The following is a 25689-nucleotide window of genomic DNA, read 5'->3' on the forward strand; positions in this document are numbered from 1 at the left end:
TAAAAGGACTCTCTCGCTGCATAAGTGGCAACTGTAGTAAAGGGTTATTTTCATCATCCAAAAAATGAAAAAAATGTTTTGTTACCGAACCTAAGTTCGGTCGACGTGGATTGCTGCTATCTGCGATGACGCTATTTGAACCAAAATCTCCCTGTTTCTCAATTCCATCGAATGAAGTGAGAACATATAAGAAATCCACCCCACATGATCTAAGAATACGATACAGATTTAAAACTCAAGCGTGCCAAACCACAATAAGGGGCCATTGAATGCACACCGTTGAAACATTTGTGGGCCATAGATAAAGCTAATATTTCGTTTGTCCTAGTTTTAATAATACCAGTAGGAGTGATCTTGTTAACAGTTTGTATGGCATATAAACATTACTAACGACTTTAAAAAGGTTTTAACGGTAGGCGTTTTCCTCCCCCAAGTTTTCATTTCGTGCGGCCTACTTAAGTTTTCGATGTAATTGTTTTTGGAATCATAGCTTAAGATGAGCGGGCAAAACATGGCTGGGATGGATTTCTCACAGACATCATGGTTGGCCCCACCTACTGGTAACTCGTGCTTGGAGCATTGGATCATTTCTCCCCCGTCGAAACTTCAATAAAAACATTTTCTTGACCGTCCCTTTGAAAGCAACTGATCGAAAGGACGTGATCTCTCGATCTAGAGTATTTTGGCCGGATCCACGATCAAATCTATTTATCATCATATCAACGGGTTGGATCACCCGAAAATCATGGATGTTCGGAATCATACACGTCAGGAAACTGTACGGTTGGTGATGAGCACGGCCCATTTAAGACGCGGATGTTCATACCATGACGCATGAGAGAGAGAGAGAGAGAGAGAGAGAGCAGCCGTGGAAATCGAATTCCATGGCGACTCCACCTCGGAAACAACAGGTACTGGTATCATTATTGTTCTTCCTCTTCTTCCTTCTCTTCCTTCTCGCAAATCCATTTCACATCGCTCTTACTTTCCTTTTCTCCTCTTACAAAAATTAAGGGCGCGTTTGGATGCACCCCAAATTGCAAGCGAAACGGATGAGTATCTATTCCACCATGTGTTTAGGGGCTATCTGGAAATTGGGAAGCTCATTATGCAGGATACCGATTTTCTGTCGTTTTTCTTCCACCCTTGAATTGACATATGGACGATATTCGTCCAGGCAGAAAAGTATCCTGTGCACGCCTCCTTTCTAAGGACATCCAAACGCTCCTTAAATATTTTATTGCATCATACGCAATCAGTGTCTCGTGTCTGCTATTTTGCCAAATATTGCTCAGATTTTTTAAAATCGAATCACCATTTTGCGAAAAAATCAACTAGATGATATTATCACGCTATTTTCAAATTATCGGTGGTTAATTTTTTTTTTTTTTTTTATTATTTTAATGCGAAATTAGTTAAACTTTTACATTATTTATGATTTAATTATATTTTTAAAATTTAAAAATTGGGTTTTGCTAGAGTCACCACCTTTATGTGAATGTTAGCAAACCTTTTGAATGATAAGTGGGATGCCCAATCGTGATGGGGACGGTTCATTCAATACTACCAACAGGATCAAGCCATGGTGCAAAAATCACGCTGATCGGATGATCATAACCCTTTGAATGGGGCCAAGTTGTTATTACTGTCCATTGTTTACGAGCTATAGATCACATGTTAGAATTATCAAACCAAAGTGCTACTTTGGAATCAGAAGCAATACAGAGTGGGATCTATCCAGTAGATGTTTCAAGATGATGATTGGAGATATTTTGTTTCTTTGCTCATTCTTGGCTGTCCGTTTTCCATGTTATTGATAGGGTGCTTAGGATCATCCTATAGGTGTGATTTTTACAGCATCGCTTGCTCCTAGTTGTATGAATGAATGAATGGTTCAGATCGTTGATGGGTCACCCCATGTTCCATTTAAAAGCTTTGGGGACATTGCTAACGTCCCCATGAAGGTGGGTATGTAAGCAAAACCCTTTAAATTTATCTATTTAATCTATAATAAATATATTTTTTAAATGTTTAGCTAGATTTTCCTGATAATATCCCTAGAAATTCTTGAGAATGAGTTCCCCCCCTTTTTTCTTTTCTTTTTGGAGTAGGTTTCATTGAGGGGAGCGAGCGCTAAGGAGATAACAAGGGATGCCCTTCTCGAGAAGGTCTGCCATGAAAGGGAGCTCCGGAATTACACCAGAAGGGCCGCTGCAGCTGCTCTCTTCATTCAGGCATGCCTTATAATTTGAATATCTAATATCAAGAAAATGTTGGTTTTCCCCCTCATTTACATGATTGTGAACTTCATAAGTTTATGCGCACATTGTCATCTCATTCATATTGAAAATTTTACTTGTTGAGTAGAGCAAGGATTGGGAATTCTGAATTTTCAATGGCGCCTATCACTGAAAATTAAGAGATTCTTCTTGAATGCATTAGGAAACCCAATGATGGAATGCTAACGTGGTTAGAGTACAGTGATAATTCACATCCATTGTGAATATGATGGTGGCATATGCCACTTAGTGATATACAAGTAGAACAATGTAGCATGGTTGGAAAACTTTTGGAGAGAGACCTTGTTTAAAAAAAAAACAAAAAAAAAAAAATCAAAACTGAGTTAAAAGGTTGGAAGACTAAACTGATATAAGGCATTTTAGAGTTCCACCTGAAACCTTAGGTGATTTTGGAGGGTTTGAATCTTTCTATTGTTAGAGTATATGTCAAAAGATTGTTTCTCAACTCATAATGTTAGGTTTTTGTTGATTATACAAGAAAACTTAAAATGATTGTCAACAATACAAAGAACAACTACCTGTTTTTTCAATGCTTCACAATGCAGGATAACTCTAGCATTGAGGACAAAACGGGCAAAAGAGGTTCGTAGAATGTTGTTTGTGATTATCGTAATTGAAAAAGGCGCAAGTACCTAGGCTTCTTGGTCAAGATACTTTTAACTCTTGGAATTGTTTTCAACATTGGTTTAGGCTTCCATAGTAATAGATTAATAGTAACGACGAAGTCAAAGAAAAAAGGAGAAAAAAATAGGGTTCTAGGGTAAGTCTTTAATTTCCCTATCAAAGGAAGAAACAAAGTGGAAAAGTGAACAAATCTTATTTGCTTTTCTTCTTCTAAAATTTCCTTTTATAAATTTTACACATAGATGCAAAGATAAATACAAACATTTATAATATTCTTATGTATGACATGTGAAAAAATATGACTCACTCGAGTCACTGTGTTGACTCGCTTAAGTAAAAAAAAAAAAAGTAGGTAGAGTCAGTTCAAACTTGAGTTTTCCAACCTTGAATCTAGGCAATGTAAATTGTTGATGGAGATTGATTGAATGAATAATTAGGGGCCACTCAAATGGATGGTTTTAAACCTAAATCAATCCGTAGTCTAAACTTAGAGTTAGGGGCCATTCAAATCAGATGGTTAACATCATTTGACCATTGTGGTTTTTAGCTATGCTTGATCCACAATGAAGTCCATGAGTTGGACAATTTTGATTGGCCCACATGTATGGCATGTGTATGGTAGATGAGTCAGCACTGTTTTCAAAGTTGTGGTGAAACTATCACCATAGCATGTAGACCAATTCTTGTAGGAATTTTGAAAATTGTGTAATTACATTTTCAAAGAAGCATTGGATGGTGCTGACTCCCCATGGGGCATTTTGCACTTGCATGGCATGCTTGCCAATATGCCACATTGTGGCTTTTTAATGAAGGATCTTTTGGCCTTTTTTCTCTCATTTATTTTGGTTTGATGGAAGGAGAAGAAGGAAAAGAAGTTGTAAAATAGTGGAAAGAGAGATGGAATAGAGAAGAAGAAAGAGAGATTAGAGAAGAAAATGTAATGAGAGGAGAATGGCCTAAAATTGCGAAAATTTGGAGATAAGCAATGAAAGGAAACATATTTAGAGATGGAATGATCAGTACGTATACATTTACCTTTTCTTAGGGCAATAGGAATATCAGATGCATCTGGAGAACTTACTGGATCACAAGTTTCTGAAAAAGATATGTTGGATGACACATCATGATAGGCTGTACCATATATCCGTTTTTGTTATAAGTATACTTTCAATTAAGGCACGATGGAAATGGAAGAGGCAGTAAATGATGGATGTTCGATGTCTTCACTGACTGTAATAAACATGAGAACAATTTCTGTGTCAAGAGATTTGTTATCTTTTGAGAAGAATGGGGTAGACTAAAAAAAGGTAACATGTGTACATGCGTATTTTCTTCAACGTGATGGACTATAACAACAATATCTAAGAAAAATATATGTAATTGCTTGAGAATCAAACTTATCATGACCAGACTCTAATTGATAGACAAAGCAAAAACATTGAAAAACTTTAATAGGTGGAGAAAACAGCTAAGTATTTGGGGACAAAACTTGATGACGTGATTGACCATTTAAAATAGATGAGGGCATCCGATTTATCAAAAAACATGTCGTGAATTGCATCATTTCGAAAACTCTTAGGAACATTCATGTGAATTAAGAGAGCAAGAGTTATCTCAAGAGGGTGACCATTTTTTTATTTTGCAACTTCGTTTTGTTATGTGTTGTGTGCACATAATGTCTAATGTAGGATTCCTGTTCACGAAAAACTGACTAAAGGCTTGGGCACACTCCTTGGAATTATCAGAGCAAAACACAGGCACATTTAATTAAAACTGATTTTGCACTTACATGTGAAAAGTCTTAAAAATAGAAAATAATTTGTATACATCTTTTATTAAATAAAGTCATGTCATTCTCGAACAATCATCATTAGATGTAATAAAACACTTATATTCAGATGTACAAGATATTTTAATTGGACTCCAAATATTTGAATGAACTAAAGAGAAATGAGCTAAACGTCACTTCTTAACACGTGGTGGAAAAGTAGCACGGTGATGCTTACTCAACTCACACACATCACACTCTGGACATGACATCGACAACAAGGAAGGGATCTCTCTCTTAAAAATCTTCAATGATGGATGATCGAGACGGTAATGCTACTGACAAGCTGATATGTCTTTTGTGCCATTGTGCCCACAACGTCACGATCAAGATAGTATAACCTATCGTACTCATGTCGTCTACCAATCTTCCTATTTGTCTTTCAGTCTCGGAAAACACAATGTGAAGGATAGAAAGTGACGTGACGGTTAAGGAATTTGATGAGTTTGTTGATACACAGAAGGCTCAAAGGAGATTTTGGAACAAATGAAACAAATGATAATGAAAGAGAGGGATTTGTATAAACGGTACTCATTCCATATACTTTGGATTGGGTAGTTTGCTAGAGTGACATAAGAGCATGTTAATGAGCCATCAATAGATGAAAATACACTAGACCGACTTGTCATATCGTCGGACGCTCCATAATCAATTACTCATGGAGTATGAGACTTGAAACTTGAAGTGGTGAGTTACTTGCAAAATGACGAAATTGGGTGGTGTGTTATTTACTGAGGATGGGATAAAGATGGAAAGGTGAAGATTCTCCTTGTGGACCTGAGTACACTTTGGATGGGATGCTGCTGTGATGACAATAACATCACATTGTGCGATATTTTAGATGGGGATCTTTTTATTCAAGAAGAATCCTAAGAAATAAGTAAATATCAAGAAGACCTTCTAAGGAAAAATATCATAAGAGGCGTTCCACATTAATATTTTTACTTTTGTTGGCTGATTTGGAATGGTCTTGAATTACAAAAATTATTGCAATGGTCTTGAATAACAAAAATTATGGGTGAGGTATTAGTATTTGTCGGTGTATGTGTGTGGGCCTATGACTGGGCCCACAGGTACATACACCTGGGTCTTATATGTTATAGGCCTTTGTCCTTAAATTTTCGGTCTTTTATCTTGATTTCATATTTTCCCTATTTGCCCCTTAGCCTTCCTTTATTTTTCCCTTTATATAAGGGCATTTCTTTAATTTTACCCTTTTTTTTTTTTTTTTTTCTATTATTATAAATAAGAGAGGGCTGAACATCCTGATCCCATATGCTCTCCTTCTTTCAAATTATCTCATTCTTCTTAACATGGTATCAAAGCCTAAGTGCTATTAGGGTTTTTTCATCAACATCTTCTTCTTCTTTTTCTTCTTCTTTTGGGTTTTCTTTTTCTTTTCTCTTTTGTTCTTTTCCCTTCACTTTTTTCCTTCTTCTTCATTCTTTTTCTGTCTTAAGAGTCGTGAGGCAGTTTCCTCACCGACTTGTTGTGATTCATGAGACGGTGGCTTGCATCTAGAATTCTTTTTAGGGTTTTAAATCATGGGTTGCTGGATTTGAAGACCTTGCTGATTTTTCTGCTGTCCGATTGACGATGTTGCTGGAAATTTTTCTTCAATTATTTTTTTGAAGATTTTTTCTGAAGGACCTGCCAATTTTACTAAATGGTTACGGGTATTGCTGGACATTTAGGTTTGACAGATTTTTTAAGCTCTTTCTGCTCCAGATATTCAACATCGTGTTTAAGTTAAAGCATATTTTGGGCTGTCTTGGTCAGGGTTTGTTGGATTTTTTCTGTTAAAGCAGATTTTATGTTGCCTTGGTTAGGGTTTGCTGGATTTTTTCTTCTTCCGTTGAAGCAGGTTTTTTTTTTTTGGTTGCCTTGGTTAGGGTTTGCTAGATTTTTCCGGTTGAAGTGGATTTTTATGTTGCCTTGGTTAGGGTTTACTGGATTTTTCTTGTTGAAGCAGATTTTTGTGTTGCTCTGGATAGGATTTGCTGATGTTTCTATTATGGTAGATTTTTGAGTATTTTTTGCTCTAATTCCAACAACCATAATTTTGGATAGCAATCGATTTATTTATCTTATTTTTAGCCCTTTTTTTTTTTTTTTTTGCTGCAAGACCACCATCTGTGTGTGATTGGGTTTGGATATTCGATGGAATTTATTATTGTAGTCATTCTTTCTCCTTGTTATTGCTGTTTATAGCATTCTTATGGCATTGGTTGTTTAGAATTCTATATGGCTTCATCATCCAGATCTGAAACTGGATACCTGTCAATTCCAGAATAGAACGGTTAGTTGTTTATTCTGAGAACCCTAGCCTGCAGATGACAACACATAAACTGAAGTCAAGTAATTATCTTTAGTGGTCGGAAGCAGTTGAGATGTTTATTGGGAAGCAAGCAAAAGTTGGGATATATAGATGGTAGTATAAAAGAACCACCCTCTACCACTAATTGCTCATATGCTCAATGGAAATCAAACAATTTATTGCTTATGTTCGCACTCTTAAACTCTATGCAACCAAAAGTTAGCAAATGTCTTTTTTGGCTATCTTCTGCTTGTGAGATTTGGTTGGAGGCCTGTGAATTGTATACTGATTGGAATAATATGGCTTGCATTTATAATATTTATCAGGAGATTAGTCACTTGGTATAGGGGGAGAGACCTGTGTCTGAGTATTATGCCAAGATTCGTGGTGTGTAGCAAGAATTATCTTTTCTCAATGATATTCCATTTGTGTTATGTAGATGTGGAAGCATATAAAGAAGTATTGAAAAGAAATGGATCTTTGAGTTACTGGTGGGTCTTAATACTGATTTTGAACTAGTTCATGCTTAGATTTTTGGATCCCCTTCTTTATCATTGCTTAATAGTGTGTGTGATTTACTATTATGTGATGAGAAGCGTTGGACAACTATGGGTTCAATTGTGGTTGAAAAATCTGCCTTAGTGATAGGATTCAGAGACTTTGATCATACTGGTGCTGGTCGTGGACGTGTTACAAGAAGAGGTGGTCGTGATGGTGGTAGAGGCTGTGGACGTAGTCGTGGTTGTGGTCATGGCATGGTCGATTGTGTACTCATTGTGGCTGACATGAACACACTGTTGACTGTTGCTGGGTTCTTCACGGTTGTCCTTAGGGTAGAGCAGCCAATTTTGCTACCTTGGATGGATTACTGTTGGGAAAGAGATACCTAATATCTTACAAAACTTCACCTATTGTTCCATTAGTTAGTGATGTAGTTCATATCTCAAAATCTGAATTTGATACTTCGTCAAGTGATGCCACTCAGAATACTTTTTTTTTGAAGTGTCATGACATTTTATTAAAAAGCTGCAAGTAGGAAAAGAATACAAAAAGCCCCCAAGGGACACGACCCGCTAACAACTATTACTCAAAAGAGCTTTCCATCTGGAAGCCGAAAACCTAGCTGTCTTGATAATCGCCTGGACCGAACAGGAAGAATTCCCAAAGCAATTGCTATTCCTTTCTCCCCAAATTGCCCACCACACAGCTGACAACGTCAACATCCAACTTTGATGATATATTTTTCCTCCGTACCCCCCATGCTAAGCCCACAGAAGATCTTTAATTGATCTCGGCGTTACCTAGGCTTCCCCAAATTTCCTGAGGAAGAAATCCTAAACTATAGATGAAAAAGGGCAGAAGATAAATAGATGATTTACAAACTTTGCATCCTTTTGGCACAAGCTACACATATTTGGGATAATCATGAATCTCTTTTGTAGGTTATCGATCGGCAAAACCCTTTTTCAACCCACCAACCAAGTGAATGCCATGGTCTTGGGAGGCACCCCATAGAACCAGAAGTGATAGGCAAACTCTTCTTGGTTAGCTGATTCGTCCCTCGTGAGAAGCTTATAGAAAGACTTAACTGAGATATGCCTGGAACTATGCTCCTTCCATAACAAGGAGTCTGCATCGCCGGAAGGTTGAAGATGCTGCAATGGGCCCAAGAAATCTTCATAGTCAACCATCTTGTCATTCGACAATGCTCTTCTACAAGGGGGAAACCGAGAGATGGAAGACCTACTAGAGGAGAATCAATTTGCTACTTTTAGGCTATCATGGGGGGCAAGGTTGGCCAAGTTCGGGTAAAGAGTATAGAGCAGAGTGTCACTGCACCAAGCATCTTCCAAAATTTGACTTTGGATTTGTCACCCACAGAGAAGGAGACGCCTTGCCAAAAGTCCATTGTAATGGTGGAAATAGATTTCCATGATTGTGAGGCTTTGTATAACGATGAGCATCTGGTCTCCCAACCCACCTCCCCGGAGGCCATATTTTCTAGCGGCAATCTCACACCAAAATCTCCCTTCCTTCGACCCAAACCACCAAAGCCATTTTCCAAGCAATGCAATGTTCATAGCGCCCAAATGCTGTAGGCCCGCCCCTCCTCTGGTTCATTCAAATGTATGGGGTCCAACTGCTATTATTTCTAATGGATTTAAATACTCCGTCTCATTTATTGGTGATGCATCTCATATGACTTGGATTTATTTGATGAAAATTAGAGATGAGGTTAGCTCAATTTTCAAAGTATTTTATTGTTGGGTCAAAATTCAATTTAATGTGAATATTGGAACTCTTTGTATGGATAATGTAAAAGAGTATATTTCCCAACTATGTTATCTTATCTTCAGAAGCATGATATTAATTCTCAAACTACGTGTGCATTTATTTCACAACAAAATAGAATTTCTGAAAGGAAAAATAAACATCTTTTAGAAGTCACTCGTGCTCTCCTTGTTGGTATGTCTATCCCCAAATCATTTTGGTTAGAGGCTATTCTCACAGCTTGTTATCTGATTAACTGTCTTCTTACCAAGGTTCCTACTGGAGAGTCGCCCATCCCATTTTTTCGGTCCTTTATCTACTCCCTGAAATTCCATTGCATGTCTTTAGATGTGTTATTATGTTTATAATATTAATCCTCTTAGAAATAAATTGTCAAATCGTGTTGTCGAATATATTTTCTTGGGATATTTGTCTTCACAAAAGGGGTATAGATGTTTTCTTCTAATTACTAAAAAGTGTTAGGTTCATTGAATGTAAAATTTGTTAAAAACGTTCCGTATTTTTATGCTGGCAAAGGGGAGCACCATTCCATGATTCTTCTAACTGCCCCCTTCAAAACTTGACGATGCTAAAGATAAGGTTGCTACTGATTTCAACAAGTCCAGCTTGATCGTATACGAATGAAGGAATGTTTGTAATCCTATTTTTTCTTAGGACACCACAAAGCATGCTCCTTTGGCTACATGTCTTGATCATGTTCCTACTTGTTTGCTTATTTCTGTTGATCCATATTTAAACGATCCTTCCACAGACTTACCTGTTGTTGTTAGAAAAGTAAAAAGACAATGCACCTCTCATCCCATTTAATGCTTTGTTTCCTATTATTCTGTCTCCGCAAGACAGGTCCTTTGTTTTTGGTCTTGAGTGGTCTTCCTTCATCATTTCTAAATTTTTTTAAGGAGGCTCTTATTTCTCCTTTGTGGTGACAAGCTATGGAGGAGGAGATGGTAGCTTTTGAAAAGAATCGTACATGGGAGATGGTTGTGTTACTTGTTGCCACTAGGAAGAATCCTGTGGGTTGTCAATTGTCATTGAGTGTATGCACTGAAATACAATCTTGATGGAAGTATAGCTTTGCATAAAGCCTATCTTGTAGCTAAAGGTTTTATGTAGACTTTCGGTGAGGATTATTTTGATTCTTTTGCTCTTGCTGCTAAGATGAACTCTGTTCGGATGATTATTTATCTTGATGCCAATATGCATTGGCCCCTGCATCAACTGGATGTTAAAAATGTCTTTTTGAATGATGATTTGACCGAGGAGATTTATACCCCCCCAAATCCTGGATTTACTCGAAAGGGGGAGGAGAGAAATGTATATCGTTGGAAGAAGGCGATGTATGGTTTGAAAAGTTTAGCAAGGCCTTGATTTGTATTGGATTTTCTTGTATTCATTCAGATCATTTTGTATTTGTCAAGAGGCATGTGAAGGAGACCATTATTGTGAGTGTCTATGTGGATGATATTCTTATTACAGGTGGTGCTGCTAATCGCATTTCTGAGTTGAAATTATATTTGAGCACAGTGTTTAATATCAAAGACTTGGGACCGCTAAAATATTTTCTTAGAATTGAAGTCTCTCATTCAAAAAAGGGCATAGTTTTGTCTCTGCAAAAATATGCCCTTGATTTGTTAATTTCAACTGGTAATCTTGGTGTTAAACCTATTGATTTTCTATTGGAAGTCAATAAGAAGCTCCGGGATGTTGATGGGATACTTCTTGATGATTGTCATATGTACCAACACTCGGTTGGGAGATTGTTATATTTGACGATTACTCGTTCAGATTTGTCTCATGCTGTGAGTTTGGTTAGTCAATTTTGTAGAAATACATGTAATTGTGTTTGTATGTGTATGTTTTGTACTCTTGTGGAGCATTGCATGTTTCTTTCAAGTTAATGTGTGTGTGTGTGTGTGAGAGAGAGAGAGAGAGAGAGAGAGAGAGTTAAGTGACTAACATACACAAGTTGCCATAACCTCTCTCTCTATACACTTCCTCTTCTACTTCCTCTTGCAGATTTCTTGTCCAATCTATTTTCACTTGGTATCAGAGTGGTTTGTGGATTTGATTGTAGCCTACGACAGTGGAGCCCGCTGCTGATGTCATCCGTATGTATGGATGACATTAGTAGGTACACATATGCAATCATTTGAAGTAGAAAATTATGGGATTTGAAAGATAATGATATTAGAAGAATATTGGTTACCTTTTGTTGCAGTTTTTAGATTAGTTTTTTGCGGTGTTTCAACGAAAAGGGAGAAAAGTCGGAAAAGTTAAGATTTCGGTTTTCTTGCTATGCTGTTTCTTTGAGGATTTTTTGGGCAGATTTTCCACATGGAGCAGGTGCAGTTGATCATGCCCAATCACTAGAAACAAGAATCATGAAGTTTCGTCGAGATTTGGGTGTGCTATGATGTTTTTATGTGAGAAAATGGGTGTTGTGTTGGCCTTTGTTTTTGGGTTTTTATTGGAATTTCTTTATTCCGTCATATTTTAATATTATGGGGTTGTGAAATGAGATGTAGAATCATGTTGATGGTGATTGGGTAGTTGATGTTCTTGTTTCATGCTTAGAGGTATTGCACACAAACTGTTCGAGGTAATGCTTGACTTGACATGGAGGATTTCTATCAGTAGAGCTTTCCTTTTCCGTTAATCATTTTTTCCTTTATTAGGCCTTTGGTGTTATTTGTGACTGTAATTCACTCACTTAGTGTTGCATGTGTTGTACACGTCTTCACATGCCATTGTGTCATCTCAAGTATTGTGAGTGTAGTTCACTCATTTATTGTGCAATGTTGCATGCGTTTGTGAGAGGATTTTGTATGTGAATGATGAGTTGGTGACTCAATAGGTGTTGAGTTTGGTTATGGCCTCCTATTTGAAGAGAAGATTTAACAAACGATGAAAGTTCAAGTTACATTCTATGGTTGACCAACAATCGAAGATCTTGTATTCTGTTATGTTATGTTTGAGGGGGAGCAATGGTCCATGATGATCATCATCACCTACTTTGTATGTATTCCAAGCTCGGCATGATCGATATCTATACTCCAGCTTAAGGGGGAGTGTGGAAATACATGTAATTGTGTTTATGTGTATGTATGTATGTTTTGACTCTTGTGGAGCATTGTATGTTTCTTTCAAGTTAATGTGTGTGTATGTGTGAGTTAATTAAGTGACTAACATACATAGTGCAAGTTGCCATAGTCTCTCTATTTCTCTACACTTCCTCTTGCAGATTTCTTCTCCAATCTATTTTCATGTACTCCAATCTATTTCCACTAGTTCATGTATGCTCCACGTTCTAGCCACCTTGAAGTAGTTCATTGCATTGTACGCTGCATCAAATCATATCCTAGACATGACCTATTATTTAGCTATCATGATGAACTTGATATTGAAGGATACTTTGATGTAGGGGTAGGTTCTCCAGATGATCGTTACTCTACATCAGACTATTATACTTTTTCGGCGGCAATTTAATCACTTGGAAGACTAGGAAGCTCAATTATGTCACAATCCAATGTTGAGGCCGAGTATCGTGCTATAGCAAATATAATATGTGAAATTATATAGTCGAAAAGCTTTGTTTTTTATTTGGACTCCTGTGCCTATGTATTGTGACAATCAAGTTACTATTCACATAACTTCTAATCTAGTTTTTTTTATAAGCGCACAAAACATATTGAAGCTGATTGTCACTTTATTCGATTCGACTTGATGCCCAACTCTACGTGTGGGCCTCATGGTTCTAAAAATTGGTATCGTATCGGCTGATTCGGGCGTATTGGCCGTATCAGAATTGGTTGGACCGTATCGGCCGATATGGACCGTGTTGGTGCCGATATAGGGCCAATACGGCCGATACAGGCCGATTTGCCCATAAAACTCCAAATTTAATTTTTTTCTTCAAAAAATCACTTATGTCTCATCTTCTTCTTCTTATTTAAACCATGGAAGAATCTTAAAAACTCATTTTAGGCTAGATGTAGACCTATTTTGGGATCAAAACAAATGATTTGAATGGGATTTGACAAATCGAAGTGAAGTGGACCATTATGGGAAAAATCGGAAAGAAGGGTAAACCCTCACTTTCTTTTTTATATTTTCATCTTCTTTTTGTTGTCTTTCCAATGTAGTGGGCTATTGTTCACCAAATCGTGTTTAATTTGTGTTCAATGAGGGCCCATTTAGTTGACATTCAACAAGTCAAATCGATAGACAACATTCTCATCAAAGAATGGTCCAATACACCATTGAGTACATTGTCAAAACACTAGAAAAATGATAGATTCGCGAATATCTCAATTTTCCTATTTTTCTGATATTTTTTTCGTATTTATTTGCTAATTTTTTTTGAACAATACAGGCCAATACGGCCCTGATTCCGATACACGACACCGTATCGTATCATTTTTTTTTTTTTGCGGGGCCGATACGGCGGCCGATACCGTTATTTAGAACCGTGGTGGGCCTATGACTGGGCCCACAACTACATACACCTGGGTCTTATATGTTATGGGCCTTTGTCCTTAGTTTTTCAGCCCTTTATCTTTGTTTCATGCTTTCCTTATTTATCCTTTAGCCTTCCTTTAGTTTTTCCTTCACATAAGGGCATATATTTAATATGACATTTTCTTATATTATTATAAATAAGAAAGGGCTGGACATCCCAGCCGCATATGCTCCGTCTCTCTCTCTCTTCTCTCAACTTCTCTTCTTCTTAACAATACTGATAGGACCAAACATAAAAGAATTATTAGGACCCCTCACCTATTGGATGCCATTTTCCTATGGTTGTTCTTTTCCCACACTAAAAACAAAAAATGCACAACTCCACTTCTAATCCTTGGCCAACTGGAACTCCTCTTACATGGAGCATTTAGGGTGGAATTGTGGACTTTTGTGGAACTTTTCTCCATGTGGAAAGAGGAATGCAACACACACACACACACACACACAGAGGAGGGGGTAAATGGTGATTGAATAGTCTGGTTTTGCATTTGAACGTATGGATTATGGAAGATTTGATCTATTGAACTTATTAATTTTGATGCTCATCAATTGTATATTTCGTGGGGTTCACCCCTCCATAGGCCCCCTCCCACGTTGTGAACTAGAGACTACTTGTATCCTAAAATCTCTACATCCAACGCTACAAGTTTCGCCGGCCAGGGATACGGAAACAATATCGATATCGCTGATAACCGGAAATGCGGGGAAACATAGGAAAAACGGTGGATTTTTCAATGAAACTTCAGGAGATGTAAAAATGTACATATTTGCATATTTAGAAATAAAAAAAATTACAAAAAAGAATGCATACATAATAAGTTTCCATTTAATGGCGCCTTAAAAGCATGTGTTGTTGTAAGAAATCAGTCCAGCTATCCCCTCCGGCCTATTTAACATCCAAACATCTATCGATATTGCAAAATATCAACAACAAATGATATTTCACTAAGAAATCATCAACAATTGGAAAGGAAACGAAAGATTGTACTCTCAATATCTCATATATTGCGATATCGATAATATCAAGATATTATCAATAACAAATTGAACACTACATACAACCATGTGCCCATGAAAAAATTTGAAATAAAAATTTTGATGATATCAATGCATTGGTGATATGATTGAAATATCGTTGATACACTTATGATACAAGCATTATCTAGAATTTACATAGACAAAAATATTGGCGATATTGATGCATTGGTAATACAAGCAACCCTTAGAATTTACATAGTTGAAAATATTGACGATTACATTAGCGATATTGATATGTTGGCGATACATTGCTAATACCTGAAATTTTTTATACTACCAGCGTTATCGATATCGCTACCAATGTTATTGGTATCGCTAAGCTGGTGATAAAGATAATATCGGGGATATTTCGATAGTATCAGAGATAATTCGAACACTGCATCCAACGAAGAGTCATTCTCGAAGGTAAATCTAGGTCCATTTACACCCTTTGGTTCCCACCCTAGGGAGGAATTGTAAGGTCCTTGGGTTCTTTCAGCTAGGGGGTATTTTCTTTTTAGAAAGTTATGTAGTAGAAGTTGTTGATAAGCTAGAAATGGACACATCCCTAATGTATTTATTTATTTGTTCAGTAAGTCCCTAACAAAATTGAATCCTATTCTTGGGGAAATTGCTGCATTATAATTGATCCTTTTCTATTAGTCTCATTTAACATAGAATAGGTTACATGTTGGATGATGATGAGTGGGTAGGGCAAGGTTATCCTTGTCCTCCAATAGCTCTGACAAGGCTATGGATTATGATGATGATGAGAAAGGTTACCCGTTTTGATTGCTAGACCTCCTAGTAGTAGGAATTGCCATCTATTCAATAGGCTAACGTTGCGTTTCATGAATTTCATTCCACCATGCCTCGCTTTCTTTGATGGATATTCAGCTTCATGATGAGTGGTCGATCAAGTATGGAAACAGGTGATGTGGTGGGACTTATTTGTTCCACCAGTGTCTTTTGGTTCTATGGTGTTATTCTTCATATATATGATTTGCCTTTTCTTAACAATGCAGTCTCTAAGGTTATTGCAAAAGTGACTTATTTGAAATCCTTATTTAGCATTTTAGATTAATAGATTTGTACTTCGTTTCTAGTTTTCAAGACATTTCTGCTTGTAATGGAAGTTCTAATATCCAAAAACTTCCTTTTCAACTATTGCTTCTCTGTTCAATGCAAGTATTGTAAGTAATGTAGTTATAGGCGCTGGGTGCACCTTTGGCAGCATTGCCCCTGGGACGCCTGAAAGGCCAAGGGACATGCTAGGAGATTCCATGCACAATTTTTTTAAAGATCTATTTTGATATCATATACGTTGTATGGAGAAACATATTGATTTTTAAAAATAGTTTTAGCTTTAAAACTAATTTTAACCCTCTTGATGAATGTAATATGGGCATACATTGTCCCACGTAGATGCATTATTTTGGTCGATGACATAGAGGGAATTTTTTCTTTTGTTTTTTGAGGGAATTTTGCTTTTGTTATTAATGGCATTTTTGTTATTATGAAAATTTTATAATATAGAAGAAGGGGAGGGGGTTCAACTCATTCTCTTCTCCTTACATTCTCTTCTCTTCTCTCACTTTCTTCTTTTCTATTCCATCTCCTTTTCCACTGTTTTACATGATATCAGAGCTTCATTGTTTTTGATCCTTCTTCTCCAAATCTTTCTATTTCTTATTTTCTTATATTCCCTAGTGTGTGCACGGGGGAATAAAGACATTGGCTTCTTGAATGATATCACCTTATATGTGATTGTTGCAAACGTGTGGGCTATTTTGCTTGTGTTGGATGCCGTGTTCATGACTATATTCCTTTGCTGCCGGTTAGAAGTAGTGGACGTGTGGGCTTATTCTTTTGTCTGTGACGTGTACATTGTGTGAAGTGTTCAAGTGTGGTGCTCATTGATCGTGCTAGGTCCATCCCGCATTTTTGTTTGTGAGGTAATCTTCCCTTATTTGTTATGGAGATAAAAAGTTACCCAAAATTTATATTTATAAACCCATCTGATTTTTTAGTAGTCTAAATAAATGAGACAAATTATTTACAGTGGTCTAAGTCAATCCAAGTTTTTTCCATGGCCATGGGAAAATTGAGATATTTGACCGAAGAGAAAACCTAAAGAAGAATCTGATACTTATGAGCAATGGATCCAGGGAAATGCCCAAATTATGACATGGTTATGGAATAGTATGGAACTCTCTATAAGTGCAAATGTCATGTTTCTAGATATGGCTAAGAAAGTGTGGGATGCTCTATGAGTGATGTATTCATCTGATAAAAATATCTCTCTTACTTACCAGTTATATAAAGAAATATTCGAGCTCTAATAAGGAGATAAATCATTGGGTGAATGCTATTCCGAATTCAAAGGAATGTGGAAAGAGTTGAATGTGTATTAGCCTTTGACTACTAATTTGGAGAAATTACATTCACAACGTGAAGGCTTCTGAGTGGCCAAGTTCTTATTTGGGTTGAAACGTAAATATGAACTAGTTCGTGCACACATTTTGGGTGGTAAAGATACGCGATCTTTAAACGAGGTATATTTACGCCTCCAACATGTATCTTTATGCTCTACAAGTAGAGCTAATGACAACTCGGCTTTAGTATTGTTCTCTGGTTGAGGCCGTAATGGTAGCCAGGGGGAAGAGGTGCTTGTGGTGACATAGGAGGTGGCTGCGGCAAAGATCGTGGACGTAGAAAGTGTATGCATTGTGGGCTCTCCAATCATTCTGTTGAAAAATGCTGGGATCTCCACGGGAAGTCTACATGGGCTAATCAAGGTTCCCACACTAGAGAGAACAACATGCCTTTGGCGAATTTTCCATCTACTGCTCCATCGACCTGTATGACTAGTGAGATGGTTACTCTGACTCAAGAAAAATATGCCTAGGCCTAGTTGTTGAACAATTTATAGAATCAGTCTGTTCTTGTTTCTTCTACAACTACTTCCACCCCTATAACTACATTCATAACCTCGGGTATGGCTTGTTTAAGATTAGAGTCTCATACTCCATGGGTAATTGACTGTGGAGCGACTGACCATATGACAAGTGAGTCTAGTGTATTTTCGTCTATTGGTGGCTCATTAACATGATCTTCTGTCACTTTGGCAGACACTACCCAATTCAAAGTATGTGGAGTGGGTATTGTTCATACAAGCCATTCTCTTTTAATATCCTCTATTTTTTTTTTTTTTTTTTGTAAGTTTCCTTTAAGTCTTCTGTCTGTTAGCAAACTTACTAAATCCCTTAACCATTGCGTCATTTTCTATCATTCACATTGTGTTTTCTAGGATCTAAAGATGAAGAAGAAGATTAGTGGAGGAACATGAGCATGATGGGTTGTATTATCTTGATCGTGACATTGTGGGTGTAACAACACAAAAATACACTCTGCTTATCAGTGGCACTGCCTTCTTGCTTATGCATCATTGAAGATTCTTAATGGTGTCATTCCTTTTTGCTATGTTATGTTTAGAATGCGATGTGTGTGATTTGAGTAAGCATCACCGTGATACGTTTCCACCACTTGTTGAGAGTGTCATTTAATTCCTTTCTCTTTAGTTCATTTAAATGTTTGCGGTTTAGTTAAAATATTTAGTAGGTCTGGATCTAAGTATTGTGTTATATTTTTTGATGATTGCTCGAGAATGACATGTCTTTATTTAATGAAAGACAGATCTGTATTATTTTCTATTTTTAAGACTTTCCACATGGAAGTGCAAAATCAGTTTAATTCGAAAATGTTTATGTTGTGCTCTAATAATGTCAATGAGTATATGTCTTAAGCTTTTAGTCTGTTTTTTTATAAAACAAGAATCCTACATTAAACATTATGCATATACAACCCACAACAAAACGAAGTTGCAGAACGGAAAAATTGTTATTTTCTTGATATAACTCTTGCTCTCTTAATTCACATGAATGTTGCTAAGAGTTTTCGGAATGTAGTACGCACAACGTGTTTTCTGATAAATCAGATGCCCTAATCTGTTTTAAATGATCAATCACCTTATCAAGTTTTGTTCCTAAACACTCGCTTGTTTTCTCCACCTCCCAAATTTTTCAGATGTGTTTGTTTTGTCTATTAGTTAGAGTATGACCATGATTAGTTTAATCCTTGAGCAGTTAAATGTATTTTTCTTGGATCTTCTCGCACCTATATGGTTATCGTTGTTATGGTCTATTACTTCGAAGACAATATGTATATGCAGATGTTACAGTTTTTTAGTCTACTCCATTCTGCTTGAAAGATAACAAATTTCTTGATATAGAATCTGTTCCCATACCTGTTGTGGTCAATGAAGACTTTAACCTCTATCTACTGTCTCTTCCATTCTCACCGTGCCTTTATTGAAGGTTTACTCACGATGAAAACGGATAGATAGTACAACTAATCATGATGTGCTTTCCAATATATCTTTTTTAGAGACTTGTTGTCTAGTGAGTTCTCCAGATACATATGGTATTCATATTACCTGAAGAAAAGGAAAGTGTACGTGTATTGATCATCCCATATCTAAATATATTTCCTTTCATTTCTTATCTTCAAATTTCTGCAACTTTGTCCTATCCTTGTCTTATCACTTTGTTTACAAGTCATATGAGGAAGTTCTGTTACATAAGAGGTGGAAGCAGGCTATGGAGGAAGAGATGGATGCACTTCATCATAATGACACTTGGGAACTTACCATTCTTCCAACTGGTAAACATGCTATTGGCTGCTAATGGGTCTACACAATCATGTTTTATCTTGATGGTTCGGTTGAACAGTTGAAGTCTTGCCTAGTCGTTAAGGGGTATACTCAAACACTTGTGTTGATTATACTGAAACCTCATCTCTTGTGGCCAAGTTGAATTCCATTTGGGTGGAACTGTCTGTAGTTGTTAATCATGGTTGACCCTTCTTCAAACATGACGTAAAAAATGCCTTCCTTCATGGTAATCTTATGTGTAAGGCCCGTATCCTTGTCCGTACCGTTCCGTAAACTCCCGCGATCCTCCTTGTCGAATTCCGGCAACCCGCGACCTGTAATCGGCATTTGCGTGCAACCCTGAGTCGTATCCCATAGATCTGAGTCGGCTTGACTCGAAACTTGTACCCTTGCGACCGCACCGTTGCCGTGGTTCCAACGCCGCGTCTTGCGCACCGATGCGATACCCAGACCAGGAGTTGTGGGCCCGTGTATTTTCCGAAGAAACGGCGCGCATTGCGAATTCCAAGAGAATCTCTACAACCCATCACATCAATCAATCAAGTACTAGTCAAGTACACAACCCATGCCTCTCTCATCCCTTTCTTACCAACAAAGACAAGCAACCCATGCCCCATGCCACCTCACCCCCCATAAGTCAACCCTCATGTCATCTCTCCTTACACCACCATTGCAAATCCTCCTTGTAGGATCCCAGGATCGGAATCTGGCGTATGGGCACTGGGAGCAGATAATGGGGTACTACGGAGGCTGTCGGCACCGGATTCGGCGAACGGAAATTCTGTGAGCCCGGTTTTCGAGTTTGGGGCGTGACATTATGAAGGAAGCTTATATGGAGAAACCTCTCGGATTTGTTGCTTAGGGGGGAGTTTTACAAAGTATGTAAACTACAAAAGGCAATATATGGGTTGAAACAGTATTCATGTGCATGGTTTAACACGTTTAATAAGTTTGTATTAAACTATGACTTTGTTCGAAGTCATTATGATCATTCCGTTTTTGTAAGGGTATTTCAGGTCTCATTGTGCATGTAATACAATATTGTTGTTACTAAAAGCGACAACAATGGGATTAAAGAACTAAAGAGGTATCTTTAACAATATTTCTTACAAAAGGTTTGGGTCATCTTTGATATTTCCTTGGTATAGAAGTAGCTAGATTGAAAAGAGTTTATCTATCTCAATGGAAATATGTTTTGGATTTACTCATGGAGATGAGTATTCTTGGGACCAAGCAAGTTGACTCTCCAGTGGATCCTTTTTTTTTTTTTTTTCAAAAAACCAGATTATCTATTCATATCAAGAGAGGGCTATAGAGATCTACTTCGGGCGGGCCCCACAACAAAATGGGGGAGAGCCCGCCTATCGTGAGAGAAGATAAAAACAAAGGAGCAGCCCTGCTCCATATCCCACCAAAACTAAGAAGGCACATCCTGCAAATTGCCCAGGCCCACCCGATCAAGAAAAATCAGGCCTCTTGTAATAAGAGGGAGGTTCGACGCCGAAAGGAAGAGGGAGTGCGCTTGGCTCTCGCTACCTCTACGAGCCAGGTCGTCGGTGACCACATTCACTTCCCTTGGACAGTGAGAGATGGATATATCAATCTGGGACCTGAGGTTCTGGATCCTGGCCCACCAGTAGAATATGTTCCAAGGAGGGGAGGAGACGCCATTGAGCATGTCCACCACTACCTTGGAATCGCTCTCCACTTCCACCTTATGGAAGCCTCTAACCTTACAAAGGGACATGCCCTCCCAAATGACTCTGATTTTTGCCTTGGAGTTTGATCCAAAGTCGTAACTTGAGGCGAAAGCGAAGAGAAAGGATCCAACACTGTCTTTAGCGACGCCCCCTCCACTTGACGGACCCGGTTTACCCCTGGCCGAGCCATCCACATTCAACTTAATCCAATCCGGGTGCGGCTTCTTCCATTTGACAACTTGGGCAATTCTTTTGTGGTGGATGTTGGTGGAGATATGAAGGCCAGCGAGAGCAGCCACTAAGGATCTGTTGGGAGATTTGGAAGGGGGAAGAGTGGGACTGATGCGACAGATCCATTGGAGCACACGGGAGATGGTCCTAGCATGAGAAGGCACGATCCCATCAAATCTGGCCTCATTTCTGGATAGTCAAATCTCTCAGAAGATAAAAATGGGCAGCAGGCCCATTAAAATGAGATTGCAGTTCGTCTGCTTCGCCAACTGCCACCACTTCGAGGCCCTGCCAAGAGCCGAGTCCGACGCAAGGGTGGTAACGTGGAATATTGACTGGAAGTGATTCCATACCATCGAAGCGAGGTTGCCTGCGGAGAAAACATGGTCCAAGGATTCATAGTTGGGCGGGGAGCTGCAACACTCACATCTGGAGACCATGTGAATCCCTTTGGCTTGGATTCTACTGTCAACCGGGACGGCCTTGTGGATGATTTTCCAGGTAAAAAGGCTGAGCTTGGGCGAGATTTTTAGATGCCAGACCCAAGAGGCCCACGTTGTGCTCACCCCCTACGGACGGGAGAGTTGCCAGGCCGAACGGTGGCTGAATTCGCCCGACGACGAATTGATCCAGATCTTCTTATCCTCTGCATCTGACGTACAAATGCCCTCCTCCATGGCGTGGTCTACAACGACCTGAGGAAGAAGGAGAATTGCCGCATTTGGGTCGCGCCACCCATGTGGGCCAATCAAGGAAAAGACCTGCTACTGCGGCTGTGCTAAGAGGTGCGGAGACCATTGACGTAGGGGGCCCAGACCGCTCCAGTTGTCATCCCAAAAAGCACATTCCCCTTTGCCAATAATCCATCTGGAGTTAGCCGCAATCAGCTGAAAGTACTGGCGGACATGCTTCCACAAAGGGGAGGCCCATGCAACATTATACCCTCCCAAGGAAGAATCAGACGGGTTGGCCGATTGACTATCCGAGAGGTATTTGCTCTTCATGAAGTTGGCCCAGCAGTTGTCTTTGCTTCTATTCATAATGGTCCAAGCCATTTTCATCCTGAAGACCTGCATTACAGCCCTCAGACCTCTGACGCCCAGCCCACCTTCCGTTTTCGGGGAAGAGATGCGTTTCCAGCTAATCCAGTGCAACCGTTTTCTGTCCCCTTCCCAGCCCTAGAAAAAATCTACAAAGGAAGATTCAAGCTCTACCAGAAGAGAACGGGGGATGTTTGATGCTGCCAGCGTGTGGACCGGAATGCTACTGAGAACATGGTTGATAAGAGTAATTTTACCTGCTTGGGAGAGGATTTTTTATTTCCAACTAGCAATCCTTTGCTGGATCCTCTCAAGAATGGGCTGGAAAAATGCTTTTTTACTTCTTCCCTTGAATATCGGAACACCCAAGTAGGTAAATGGTGAATCACATCTTTCCTGAAACCAAGGATATTCTGAACCGCCCTGACTCTGGCCTCGGATTGATGGGCAGACAATATGAAAAAACTTTTCCTGGGGTTGATGCTTTGACCTGACGCTTGATGGTAGCGATCCGGGAAAGCTTTAATCCGCAACAAAGTGTGTCGGCCCCCATTGGCAAGTAATAAAGTGTCGTCAGCGAAGAGAAGGTGGGACACCATAGGGCAATTCCTATGAGCACTGAAAGGTTGACACCTCCCACTATGGATCAGATTTTTGTAGCCCCTACCCAAAATTTCTGCTGCCAAAATGAAAAGGGCTGGAGAGAGAGGATCGCCTTGACGGAGTCCCCTTGTAGAGCAAAAAAAGCCGCAAGATTCGTCGTTGACCAGGATGGAGAACCAAGAGTTCAACCAACACTTCTCAACCATCGAAATCCAGACATCGTCAAAGCCGAAGTGATGAAGGACCGCTTTGAGGAAAGCCCAATCCAGCTTGTCATAGGCCTTCTCTATGTCAAGTTTAATGAAAATATTTCCACCTCTAACGCGTTTGTTGATGTCTCGAAACAACTCTTGGGCTAGTGCACAGGTCTCCGCGATGCTTTTGCCTTGCACAAAGGCACCTTGTTCCACCGAGATGATCTTGGGCAGAATTTTGCTAAGCCTATTGGCTATAATCTTCAAGCAGATTTTGTAGATACAGTTGCACATACTGATGGGGCGAAAGTCCGCAAAAGATTCTGGCGCTAAGGTTTTCGGAATGAGACAAATCACTGTAGCAGTAAAAGGCCGTGGAAATGGCTCACCGGTAAAGAGAGCGTGCCGCCGCCAGGATATCAGGCCCCACGATAGACCAGCAGCCCTGGAAGAAAGCCCCGGTGAAACTGTCAGGCTCGGGGGCCCCATCCTTCGGGATGCTCATCATAGCAGCGTGAGTTTCATCTAGGGAAGGTTCCACCATGAGCATGGTGTTATCTTCCACAGAAATGGATGGCTGGATGACGTCAAGTAGTTCTCCTGGAGGGGCGTGAGGCTGGGCTTCCAAGAGAGAAGAAAGAACTCAATTGCACCTTTCTTGATTGATTCCTGGTCTGCAGCTAACGATCCATCAGCCAGCTTAATCTCACTTATGCGATATCTCCTCGCACTGTCGGTGGCTGAGCTGTGAAAAAACTTCGTGTTCCTGTCCCCCTTTTGGAGCCAACGATTTATGGACTTTTGTTTCCAAAAGATTTCCTCTCTGGCTTCCAGCTTCGTCAGCTTAGCTTTGGCCCTGTTAACGGTCTGTTGGGAATCCAGGCTGTCCGTGCACTGAGCGGCCCGTTCCACTTCGATGAGATCCTGTTCTGCTTTCCTTATACTGTGGAACACATTCCCAAAGGTATCTCTGTTCCAGATGATCAACGCCTTCTTCACATTCTTCATTTTACTTTGCAGGGTCTGCATAGGGGAGCCCACGAAGTCTGTATTCCAAGCCATCTTGACCTGATCAAGGAAGGATTCATGGGACATCCACATATGTTGAAATCTGAATGGTTTGGGGAAAGATCGAATCTGCTGCGGTAAAGATAGGATAAGAGGCGCATGGTCTGAGTTGAGCCTGGCCAAGTGCCGAACCTGGAAAGTTGGGAAGACAGAAAAACAGGTGTTATTGCAGCAAATCCTGTCCAACCTAGCCCAAACTCTGGCCTGCCCTCTCTGGTTGTTGCACTAGGTAAATTTGTTACCACAGTAGCCTGCATCAACCAGTCCCACCCTGATCAGCCCCTCCGAGAATTCTGCTGCACTACGCCTGTGAAAAGAGGTGGTTCCTCTTCTTCCTTCTTGGGTGAGGACCGAGTTGAAATCTCCTGCAACAAACCACGGAATAGTCGAGCTCGAAGCCAGAGCGCGTAGCTGGCCCCACAGCGATCTCCGCTGAATTCGGGAACATTTAGCATAAACAAACGAAGCCATCACCGCAATAGGATGGCCCGGGAAACCAACAGCAACAGAGAGCATTTGGCTAGTAGCAGCAATAAGATTAATGGTTAGGAAAGGGGCATTAAAAATCCACACTTTACCTCCTTGGGCTGCATTGGAGATGGAATTGTGGAATCCTAATTTGAGGCCGATCTTCACCCGTTTCTCGTCTCTGAGCATTGGTTCTAGGACAGCCACCATTGCCGGCTTGAAGAGTTTGATCAGTCGTTTCAGAGTCCTGATCGTAGGCGAGTTTCCTACCCCTCGAGCATTCCAGACGAGCAGGCTAACCATTGTTTTCTTGCTCAGCCAACATCATTCTGCGCTTCAATTCTCTGAATCTTCCATTTCAGCTGACTTCAATACCTTTCGTGCTTGTAGAGGTTGGTCTCCCTCTACGATAGTAGCATAGGTTCTTTCCTGGTTTCTGATTCCACTCCTTTTTCTAGCTGATCCTGCGCCTGTCTGCTGCCTGTCTGAGTCAGGTTCCATTCGAGGTTGATCCTTTTCCTTGAGCCCATAGAGATTCGAGCTTCACCCTCGGCTGATGGAGAGATTGGACGAATAGTGGGGTCTGCCTCTGAGGAGATGGGATCGGGCAGAGAGAACGGAAGAGGTCTGATGCAACGGCCAGGAGATGGGTTTGGAATCACTGCTCGGCTATCCATTTGCTGCAATTCTGATCGCTGGAGAAGTTGAGAAGGGGCATTTTGGAAGAACGGGGAGAGATCTACGGAGAGTTGGATGG

General features: G+C 39.6%; 1 protein-coding gene across 5 annotated transcripts in view; it reads left to right on the forward strand.

The window, feature by feature from the left end:
• Positions 1-772: 772 nt before the first annotated feature.
• Positions 773-25689, forward strand: part of LOC131253195 (E3 ubiquitin-protein ligase UPL7) — a 104460-nt gene continuing 79543 nt past the window's right edge. For all 5 annotated transcript variants that reach the window (XR_009175020.1, XM_058254084.1, XM_058254099.1 and 2 more), the window contains exons 1-2: positions 773-911; positions 2112-2234. Coding sequence is in view for 4 of the 5 variants with exons in the window: in XM_058254084.1 (XP_058110067.1) it covers positions 828-911; positions 2112-2234 (207 nt within the window). In the remaining variant the exon portion in view is untranslated. The remainder of the gene's footprint in view (positions 912-2111; positions 2235-25689) is intronic.

This window comes from Magnolia sinica, chromosome 1 (assembly GCF_029962835.1).
Source record: "Magnolia sinica isolate HGM2019 chromosome 1, MsV1, whole genome shotgun sequence".
Classification (NCBI taxonomy): Eukaryota; Viridiplantae; Streptophyta; class Magnoliopsida; order Magnoliales; family Magnoliaceae; genus Magnolia; species Magnolia sinica.